General features: G+C 31.2%; 2 protein-coding genes across 7 annotated transcripts; one reads left to right on the top strand and one right to left on the bottom strand.

Annotated features, from left to right (window-relative positions):
• Positions 1–3,496: 3,496 nt before the first annotated feature.
• On the bottom strand, positions 3,497–9,027 carry AGL15 (AGAMOUS-like 15). 4 transcript variants are annotated; one of them, XM_039049168.2, is made up of 8 exons: positions 8,564–9,018; positions 7,242–7,317; positions 6,608–6,672; positions 6,428–6,527; positions 6,268–6,309; positions 5,713–5,754; positions 5,462–5,622; positions 3,497–5,183 (listed from the first exon to the last, which is right to left on the bottom strand). In XM_039049168.2, the coding sequence occupies exons 1-8, from the start codon at positions 8,743–8,745 to the stop codon at positions 5,096–5,098; spliced, it is 756 nt and encodes a 251-aa protein (XP_038905096.1). In that variant the 5' UTR covers positions 8,746–9,018; the 3' UTR covers positions 3,497–5,095. The 4 variants fall into 4 exon arrangements, with proteins under 4 accessions (XP_038905096.1, XP_038905099.1, XP_038905098.1 ...); XM_039049171.2 differs by having other exon boundaries at positions 5,044–5,183; positions 6,274–6,303; positions 8,564–9,027; XM_039049170.2 differs by having other exon boundaries at positions 5,044–5,183; positions 6,274–6,309; positions 8,564–9,026.
• Positions 3,589–5,837, top strand: LOC120091232 (protein BPS1, chloroplastic-like). 3 transcript variants are annotated; one of them, XM_090307445.1, is made up of 4 exons: positions 3,589–4,526; positions 4,975–5,341; positions 5,415–5,634; positions 5,725–5,837. In XM_090307445.1, exon 1 carries the CDS (start codon positions 3,589–3,591, stop codon positions 4,519–4,521), a length of 933 nt encoding a protein of 310 aa, XP_090163571.1. In that variant the 3' UTR covers positions 4,522–4,526; positions 4,975–5,341; positions 5,415–5,634; positions 5,725–5,837. The 3 variants fall into 3 exon arrangements, with proteins under 3 accessions (XP_090163571.1, XP_090163570.1, XP_038905095.1); XM_090307444.1 differs by having other exon boundaries at positions 5,415–5,639; XM_039049167.2 differs by having other exon boundaries at positions 4,975–5,414; positions 5,513–5,639.
• Positions 9,028–10,766: the final 1,739 nt, after the last annotated feature.

Below are 10,766 nucleotides of genomic sequence, written 5' to 3'. Positions count from 1 at the left end.
CTTTAGTTGTCTAGTTGTCCATATCTTTATGGAAGGAGCTTTAATTGATCCTAAAAAAGTAGAAGCAATTAGGTTGGACCTATCACCTAATGTCGTTAAAGTTTGCTTTTCTTGATTAGCCTTTATTTTATATATACACACACATACATACGAGGACTTTAGTGAAGATAAACTATATGCTTGAGAAAAAGATTTCAAGTTTATTTAGTCCCTGAATTTTTTTTGTCCTTAATTTTTTCCATTTTACTCTATTTTGGTCTATGAATTTTAAAAATATCTACTTAATCCCTAAACTCAAAAAGAAAAAAAAAACAATTATTTTGATCTATACTATGTTACTTTTCTTGTTATAATCGTTTTCGTTCAATGTTTGTCTCTAAATTATTGGTTGTTCATATTAAAATGGTAGTTACACACATACTCAAAACTAAGTGATGTGAATTCAACCATTGAACCATTGCATGTACCTAAAGGACCAATTACAAGAAGCAAGGCAAAGAAGAATCAAGAGGCATTCACACTATATCTTCAAAAAATAGCAAATTCACAAGAACCAACAAATGATTTTGAGACCAAAGTTTTATATAATGTTAGTTTAACGAGTCAATAAGAGAATGACATGAAGATGACACAGGAAAAGTCCTATAGTTTAAAAAAGTGTGCATATTTTGTGAAGAAAATGTTGTGAAGTGTGCACTGCCTGAGGAAATGTGATGTCAAACATTGTCAAACGTGCATATCTACTTTACCGCCTTCTGAAGGAGATATTTAAGACAATTTGAAAACTTTCTAAATTCCTAGTTTTGCATTTTGACTTATAATTTAGTATGCAATTAACTTTAAAGTTTCTAGGTGTTATTTTCTACAATTTGCAATTAATTGTATTTGAATGACTTTTGAGTTTCTTGGTCTATCCACGATCATTTGGCCTATAAAATGGCTTGTAATGTTCTTCAAAACTCAGATTATCCATAGTAAAAAGCTTGTGCTTATTCAACCCTTTGGTGTTGTCTTTTTCTTTCAAATCTTGCTTTAGATTTGATATTTAGATCACTTCATTGGATTAGTCTTGATCAAGCTAATTTTGGAGTGAGTTGTCTTAGGATCTAAGAGTGACCATCATAGATTCTAAATTTGATTTAAGTTAGCTTTCTTTGTGAGTGTTTGCAAGGATCCTAGAAGGACCTCTAACTTTGCATCCAACAAGCATCGCGGGCGCTTATTACTAAGTAATTAATTTGTTAAAAATAAAAATAAAGAGATTACTTAAATAATTATTCTTTGAAAGTTTAAAGACTAAAATAGATCTTTAAAAGTTTAGATAAAAAAAACAAACTTTAGATTTTAAGGATTAAAATGGATATTTAAAACTTAAAAGTTTAAAAACTAGAATTGAATAAACTTAAAAAGTTAGAGACGAAAATATAAGTATTTTTTTTTAATTTATTAAAAATATTGAGAAATAGAAAAATCTAAAAAATATTTAGTAAAAAGTTATAATTGTATTCATTATCTTCGAATAGACTGGATACAACTTTTCACTCATTATAGTCCGTTAAAAAAAACAGAAATATAATGGCTAACAAATTTCTTTAAGAAATATATAGTGGCATGAGTCCGAGCCCCCAAACATGTATCCTTTTTTTTTCTTTTCTTTTTTTTTTTCTATTTTGTCTTTTGTTTTTCTTTTATTTCTTGTTATATTTTCTTTATGTTTTCTATTCTTTTTTAAATTGTGATATAACATTTTTATAAAGAATTAAAATATTAAAATATTCAAAGTAAAGTTATATTCTCTGAAAATGTAAAAAGTAAATATACAAGATTACAAGCTTTGTCCGTTTATTTCATCTTTGTATATTTAAGAGACGAAAATACTCCAACTTTTATTTTTTAAAATATAAATTCGAGTCAAAATGTAGACAAAAATAATAAAATTACATTATTTTTTCAAAAGAACCATATATTTCTAATTAAATTTTTAAAACGATGTTAATAATAATAATAAAAAAAGTCCCCAAAATATAACTTATGTTTAAAAAAAAACTAGGGAACGGATCAAATTTGATGAGCTGTTCATTTTGAATTTGAATCCAATCTTTTTATTATTATTATTTTCAATATTTTACTTTCTTTGAACCGATATTTCCGTTTAACATCAATTTGTCTTTATATATAATCCTGTAATCAAATTGTACCAAGTCAACTTCTATGTCCTGTAATATCAACTCTATTATTTATTTTTCCTTTTTAAATTATAAATTTAGTCTTCGAATTTTGAAACGTAGAATGATGTCTATTTGATTCTTAAATTTGTTTAATATGTCAAATATAACTCTACACTTTCTATTTTGTGTGAAATAGGAATCTAAAAATATTAAAATTTAAAAAAATTAATTGACCAGTTAAATATAAACTTGATTTTTTAGTCTCAAGGAACCCTACGAGTCTATTTGGTAGGTAATAGGAAAATAAAATTTGAAAATAAGGAATTCGATGAAAATGTAGTTATATGTGTTTCAAAGTAGATTTAAACATTAAATTATAATTTAAATAATTATTCAAAATATGGGTAATATATTTATAAATCATAAACCTAATTATAATTATTCACTAAATATTAGATAAAATATAAACTATTATTAATTAATGTATGAATCTGACTTATGTTAAAAAAAATTGCACTATTATTATTTTTATAATAGAATTATTTTCAAATATAGAAAAATGAACCAAAATATTTACAAGCAATAACAAAATATCAGTCTATCTACGATATACCGCGATAGACTATTATTTGTGTTGTAGATAGATTGTGCTATTTTGCTATATTTATAAATACTTTCAACAATTTTATCAGTTAAAATAATTTTCTTTTATAATGTTATATAATACATATTTTAATTTAACAAAAGAAATTGATTTAATAAATAAATACTATATTTGGTAATGTTTTAATCTTTTTTTTTTAATATAATTTTAAATTTTCAAATTTTCAAATTCAAAATTTAAAGATACTCAAAACATTTTTTTAAAAAAATTGTTTCCAAAATTTACACGGTTAAAATCTAGAGAAAAAAATTCAAAAACAAAATCCAGATTACCTAGAAATGCATATTCCTTCCTAAACTTTCAATTTGGGATTGAGTGATTGAATACTCAAAAGTGTTATAATTTGACTATTTTTTTTATTCTCTCTAATCTCTAATACCCAACAACTCTTTGAAAGAAAAAGAGAAATAAAATAACTGAAGTTTCACATCTTCAACTGTTTTCTTCTTTAAATCAACATTATCGAAATGAACACGTTACTTGATCTTACACTGAAAGCTTTCGGTAGCATAGAAAAAAAGCTCTCTGTTCATCTTCATTGATGCTTTCCTCCTCGTGACTGCTTTAAAATCTCACGCAAAGTTCCCACTTGGGCTGGCCCAGTTCGCCAAAAATCCGTAGAATTCATCTATTAGATAACCCCAATTGACCGTTGATTCGATTCAACAAATCCCCCAAAATTGATCCAAAAACTTCTTCTTCTTTATCTCTAGACATCGTTCAATTCAATCGCAAGCTTCTGTTCTTGCTCTGTCCATGGTCATTTCGTTACACCCAATTGACAATTTGTTCTCCAAACTGGAAGATCATCGCCATCATCATGACTCGGAAGCGTGTTCGGCTGCGATTCAGAGATTTCTCTCACAAATCTCGATTCGTTTGAACGATGTGGGGTTTGATTTTAATAAACCCACATCGGAAATCCTCTCGTTTTCGTTGATCAAGCAGTGTTTCGAATTGCTTCGTATTCAACACAGGGCGTTTGCGAAGTTGCTCATGGAAATTGATTACCCAGTTCGGAAACATGAGGGTTCATCAGGGGATGAGTTTCTTAAATACACATTGAAATTGCTTGATCTTTTGAATTTGATTAGTTCGTGTATTGCTCATCTGGGTCAAGCTCGGTTGGAGCTTTCTCATGCTTTGAGCTTGGTGGAGGCTTCTCCTTCCTCTGCTATTGATCGATTAAAGCCTATAGGAACAAGCAGTTTCAACAAGGAGCCAATCAAGGAAGGTGAAAATGGAGAGATTTGTGTGGAACTTGAGAAATCTGAGAAAGAATTGGTGGTTTGTCGTGCTTTGATGATTATGAAGCAGATTGGTTTGTGGGTTTGTGGGATTGTGATTTCTGGATTGAGTGGAGATGCTGAGGCATTCATGGAGATGAGGAAATCATCTGGGGAATTAGGGGTTTCTGGTTTGGATAGATTGGATTTTACTGTTCACAAAGCAATTTGTGAATCTGGGGTGAGGTTGAAGGAAATTAAAGAGGTGAATGATGGAGTTGAGCTTCTTGTTGCTTCCATGGCGGCTGGGAAAAGAAGTGATGCAGCTGAGAATTTGCAGAAAAGATTAGAGGCTCTTGAGAAGGAGATAGATGATTTGAGGAAGGAAGTTGATTCTCTCTTCTCTGACGTTTTGGAAGAGAGAAGCAAACTGCTTGATTGCCTAAGACAGAGAAATCAATAGCCATGGTTGGATTGTTTCTACTTTTTTTATATATTGAATTGTGATTGTGAGTTATAATGTATAAACTTTACTGTTGAACTGCAATATAAATAATACAAGTTTACAATTGATCACTTTTTTTCTGGAAACTGGAAAAAGAAAATAGAGATGATAGCAAGAGAGAGAGAGCACCTTAGAATTCAATACACATTGAAACCTTAGCTTGGCATTCCAAATTTGATCCAGCCACAGAAGAAGTGAGGCAGGAAAAATTACAGATCAGCTAACAAATAAGCCAGAAAGAATAGCTAATATTCCTTCTTTAGGCAGCTACAAGTGAAGGGCTAGAGTTTGCAAACTTCTTAACAAATGACTCCAAAATCTAATAAAACTAACTGCAACAATGTCATTTTCATGACTGATCTCCTTCTCCTACACGAGGATTTCTAACTCTCTCTGTTTCAATGGTTTCAGAGTCACCTAATGAATATTTGCAGTTTCTGAAGGTGGAGATGAAACTGATTATCCCGGTTTGTCTCGTCAGTGTCTGTGCCGCCATTCTAATTAATCAGAATGAATGAGAGAGAGAGAGACATCATAGTAGGCCCATTTGGCTCCCTGAATCATTTGAATGAGTATCTCTCTCACCCTCCTTTCTCTTGCAATAAACATGAGATGGCAGCCTGGGCAACAGGGAGGATCAATTTAAAAACATAACCAATAGCCAATAGTACAATGGAAGGAAGAGTCCAAAAGCAGAGTTGGGGCAATTTTCATGTTATCTTTTCACTAGCAGAGAAAACAGAGGGAATTGTTGAAAGAACAGAGCACACAGATAACGGTGAGATTCAACCGATGCTACACCATGTTCTCAATATGTCATAATATTGAACTAGAGAAGAATTTAAATGCAGGTACGACTAAAACAATTTCATAGCTCAGTTAAAAAGCAAGCCATTACCCCAAGTGCAAGGTGGTGTCTGAATCTCCTCTTTCAATTTCGGAGTTGCAGGCTATATCAGGGCTTCTAATGCCAATATTCTTCTGTTCAAGAGAGCAGTATTCAAGATAAGCAGGAAGCTGACAATCAACCGGCGGAAACAGACACCGAAGCTCATTGACCTACAATGCATGGTGAGGTAAAATCATAAAAACTCATGCCTTAGTAAATAAATAATGATTCTTAAGTTAGTATCGATGACATCTCCTTGCCTGTCTCCGCAGAGTTTCGTTCTCAAGCATTGCTCGTTGTTCCTGAAACAAAAATGTAAACATATTCCATGAGATTTCTCGCTACTAGATGTATTTTGGTGAAAATGAAGTTTCCATTGATGAAATAGCCTGACCATGCCATTACTTTTGCATAATCTACAATTTTCTTCTCATAACTACTGCTCCAAATGCAGTTCTCACCATGCTAATATCATCGTCATTAGGTTTCAATCATATTTTAGGCCCTAAACTTTTGTACTCCATATTGCATAGTGGAGGCAGGGGGAGGATGTGTCATTGTCATCGAAAGCATTGATAACCACGAGTCATTTGCCCATCAAAACTTGAATTATCGTGTACTAAGCTTATATTATCATGGATCAAAACAACAAACTAATACGAAAACGTTAGTTACCACTATGGTTTAGCATGTTATTCATCAAAGTTCTCTTTCTGAGGTTCCAATTTTCAAGGATTAACCTAATTCTAACTCACTCAAGTATCAAAATTTGAATGTGTACTTATGTAGTAAAGGCACAAAATATATTGAGTCACCTGTACCCTTGATTGCTCTAGTTGCTCCATCAGTAACTGTTCCTAAAGAAATAGAAGGTTCATCAAAGGTTGAAAGTACAATGTTCCATGTTACAGAAAATCACTAATCTAAATATTTTTGCTCAAGGGAGATGAGAAAAAGGGGAAGTCAAACCCGAACCTTCTTCTCTTTCACCAGTAATAGCCCTTCATTTAGTTGTTGCTCCAGGTTCTGCAACTCTTTGAAGCCTAAACCGGTGAGATCCTTTCCCAATAGCTGTCTGCACAGCAAAAAATGATAAAATACATATAAAAGATGCAACTTCACTTTAAAGATCACGTGTCAAGCAGAATGACGTACAATTGTTTCATTTGAAGAGTTGTTATTTCGTCTCTTAGAATGTCTACCTCCTCATGCTCTTGCTTCTGGGGAGGAAGATAATGTTAGAAGAATGATGCAATTCGTCCAAGAACACCCGAATAAAACAAACAACCAAGAAGTGATAACCCAAAACAATAACAATTAATACATTGCAAAATATCGAAATATTGCGCAAATACTCCTTTATTTCTAGAATGTGATGAAAAATATAATATTCTCGAGGCATCGACCTAATCTAAACAACGTTAATGTTAAGTTACAAGTTTAGTTTCAAACTTCTAAAATTGTGCTAAATAGGTCCCTCAACTTTAAAAAGTGTCTAATAAGTCTACAAATTTTATGCCTCTTAGATACAAAATTAAAAGTTCACGTCGAATTAGATTTAACATTTAATTTTATGTCTAATAGATCCATTAATTTTGAAAAAGGTTAAAAACGCTAGTGACCTATTAGACACAAAATTAAAAGTTCAAGGACCTAAAGTTTAAAACCTATTCAATACAAAATTGAAAGTTTAATGACCTATTAGACACTTTTTAAATGTTTAGAGGCCTTTTAGATACATGCATGAAAATTCATCTGTAATTTTAACCTAATATGGAACAGTCAGTACCTCGACCTTGTGCACGTCTACTGTAGTCTCTGAAGATTCTACACATTTGTTGTATCTTGCAAGAGTATGCTTCATGCTGCCCAAAGAAGGATAAAATAGATTGGGTTAGGCTTCATTTGTAATAACGAGAGAGCAAATGATGATGTACATTCAGCACTTAATTACAAGTTTAAGTCTATCTCCCAAAAAAGGAAAAAAACATCTCGATTAGATTTAGGTACGTCTAAAAGTAACAAATTAGCTTTTGATTACAACGATGGAAGAATCCAAGTAGACATTTTTGAAGAAGAAATTCGACCTTGGTTGTGTATTTCTTTTTGAATGCCCATACATATTTGCAGATGTAACAGTGCCAAGAGGATGGACGATGGCAAAGACAGATATTTTGATACACTATACATGTTGATAAATGTGTTGCATAATATTCTCTGTTTGAGTCATGATTCATGTAGTGTTGAAAACAACGTCAGAAACAAAACCAACTTCAAACCACATAAAAGTAGATTACATTCATAATTTTCCTCTCCCATTGCTAAAGGCAGATCCAAATTATATGGCCAAACCTTAAATCTCCATACAAAGCAATGGCAGTGATGGAAGAATGAATGAAACAGAGTCGAGCACCAAAAAGAACATGAAAGAATTCAAAAAGAAAAAATTGAGCAAGGATGAAGAACGAGAAGCCAATTCAATTTTTTTAAAAAAAAAAATTGCAGTGAGTCACCACATTCAGTCTAAGTCGATTCAGAGTAGACCAGGGAAAACCAAATTTTGGTCTTGCCTCAAAAAGACATGTCCAACAATCATAAGATCCTTCAAACAAGCCTTCCAAGTTCACAAAAGGTGGCTATAGCATTCTTCAGTAATTAGAAAGCTTTCAGACCATATACTGTAAAATTAATGAAAATGTTTCACCAACACCAAACTTAAACTTACTATATGAAACTTGGAGTAATGATTCAAAACAGTATTGTGTTCACACATGGAGAAGAAAGTATAGAATGAAGAAGTTAAATACAGTCTAAGTACAGAGACACCCAAAAAAGGTCCTTCTTAAGACCATAAACTATTAAGAAGTGTAAGAATAAAGCATTTTATTCAGCAAACACAATGACATCCTCAAAGCAGGAAAAAGGAAACATGCAATGTGCAAACAGAAATACCAAAACCTCCACAAGATTCAGCTCAATTTCTCCAATATCTGATGAAAATCCAACACTAATCTCTAGAAAAATAGAGTACCTAAAACTAACATGCAAAAGAGGGGGGGGAGTGGAAACAAGAAGAAGAAAGAATCAAGAGTGTGTAGAAAAAACACAAACCCAGAACTAGAAAACTCGAAAAGCTTGCCAGTATTAGAGAAGATAATAACAGCAACTTCAGCATCACAAAGAATAGCAAGCTCTTGAGCCTTCTTAAGCAACCCAGCTCGTCTCTTCGAGAATGTAACTTGCCTGCTATTAGCATTCTCAATCCTTTTGATTTCAATCTTCCCTCGACCCATTTGAAAATATCCCAAATCACAAACACCCAGTTGATAAAAACCCTCAAAAATTACGGGTTTCAATCGAAATCCTCAAAAAAACCCCAAATAAACGAAAAACCCCTCTTCGTATTCCCCTTGTTTTTGTAGCCCTCAACCTTTTTTTCCCTCACCCCTTTTTCCAGGTTCAATATTTGCCCATTTTGGGGCCTGTGATAAACTTGGAAAGAGGGTAAAAGATTACCAAATTTAGAGAAGAGAAGATAAAGGAGGGAGAGAGAGCGTTTTACCCCAAATGGCAGAAGGGGCTGGAAACGGCAACCTTGCATGGCTCTGTATACTATATAGAGTTATGCATGACTCCTTTTGCCACATTTAGAGTGTTTTCGGTGTTTATAGGTCTCTTTTGAAGGGACCCACTTCCTTCTCTTTCTCTCTCATTTTGCTTCTTTTTTCTTTTTCTTAATTTTCTCCATTGTTTGTTTCAAATGCAATCTTCCCATTCTCTGTTTTTCCTTTTTCTTTTCTTGTTCTTCATCATCATCAGTCCATCTCAGAGACAGACAAATCGTTTCTTCAATTTTTTTTCTTGCTTTCTCTTTCTACTGATTACTTGAATGTTGTATATGGTAATTTAATGGTAGCTGCATTTAGTATACATATTGCCAAATATAGGTTTGGCTGCCTGGTGGCTATTCCACATATTTTGCTGTTTTTGGTTTTGGACTTTTTCTCTTTTTTAAATAATCTTTTGGCTTTGGTTATTAAGACTTGGAATTTACTTTTTTCTTTTCTTTTTTTAATTTTGTTATTGTAGATTTTTTTTTAATAAATTAGGTTAGTCGGGTCGGACCGGATAGTTAGAATAGATATATCATCAATTACCATCTCAAACGACAATAGTTCATTTTCCATTCCGTTGAACTTAAATAAAAAACTCAAATGAGACTATAGAGATAGAAAAACGTAACACTATGGGTGAAGAATTTTTTCAATTTTTAATTTTTTTAATTTTATTTTTTATCTGAGTGAACATTTGTATATTTAGTATGTTGATGTTATCTTTAGGGAAATATATTTATTGTTATGGATTATGTACTTGTGGCTAGAAGTTCTTTTGTTTATATTACTAAATTTATTTTGAATTAAGAATCTATGACAAGTACAAGCCTCAATAGTTTGAATTTTAGATAGTTGTTTTGGTAATTTTTAATAAGTTTAAAATTAAATATAGGTTAAAAAAGTCTAACTTTAAGTAATGATTTTTTAATCTTTCTATCTTACAATTTATAACAATTTAATTTTTATTTTGAAAAATATTAATACGATTTAATGAAATTTCTTACACATATTGATAATCTGATAGAGAATCGGGTTTCTTTTTGGTAAGTTGTTACGTAATAAAAAATGATACTTAATGAAAGTTTTCATGATAAGAACTAAATCGTTCAAACACTAATGTTAGATGATTATGTCCATATTTATTAACTAAAATAAAAAATATTAATGAGTGGTTTTTTTTTTTCGCCAACAGAAAGGAAGAAATTGTTCTTTATATAAAATTTAATAGCTAATTTATTGAGAAATAATGTTCATGAATATCTAATAATTTAAAAAGAAACCAATGTTAGGAAGATAATTTATTCCCTTCACATTCTAAAAAAGGATAATTTTTGTAGTCTTTTGGAATTTCCATCATTCTTATCAATTATATAATTTGTTGGAGTACATTGTATTTTAATCGCGGTAAATTCAAACTATTTTATGAAAATGATTAATCTCTTAACCATGGTTGAGTTTAATTGTGAATCTATTCTCTTTATTTATGAGATGATTGCATTTTTTTCTCAACTTAAAATTGAAGTCATGGAAATGAATATATAATTCTTTTCTTGATTTATTGAATATTTATTTCATTCATTTTCACCATCTTTTACAAGATAAATATTTAAATTATACCATAAAAATATCGTGGTTGGGTGATTTATTTTCACATCGAAGTATTGTAGGTTTAATTACTTTAAAAGGTTTTTTTTTTTTTT

The sequence above is a fragment of the Benincasa hispida genome, chromosome 11 (genome assembly GCF_027475165.1).
Source record: "Benincasa hispida cultivar pf3 chromosome 11, pf3_genome.v1.1, whole genome shotgun sequence".
Lineage (NCBI taxonomy): Eukaryota > Viridiplantae > Streptophyta > Magnoliopsida > Cucurbitales > Cucurbitaceae > Benincasa > Benincasa hispida.
This window is presented reverse-complemented; position numbering and strand designations above follow the sequence as displayed.

Excerpts from the sequence above, each read along its gene's own strand:
- LOC120091232 (XM_090307445.1), top strand. The coding sequence starts at position 3,589 with ATGGTCATTTCGTTACACCCAATTGACAATTTGTTCTCCAAACTGGAA.
- AGL15 (XM_039049168.2), bottom strand. The coding sequence starts at position 8,745 with ATGGGTCGAGGGAAGATTGAAATCAAAAGGATTGAGAATGCTAATAGC. Across the intron at positions 6,673-7,241 it reads TAGACGTGCACAAGGTCGAG|AAGCAAGAGCATGAGGAGGT; the intron begins GTACTGACTGTT and ends CTTCCTCCCCAG. Across the intron at positions 5,755-6,267 it reads TAGAGCAATCAAGGGTACAG|GAACAACGAGCAATGCTTGA; the intron begins GTGACTCAATAT and ends TTTTTGTTTCAG.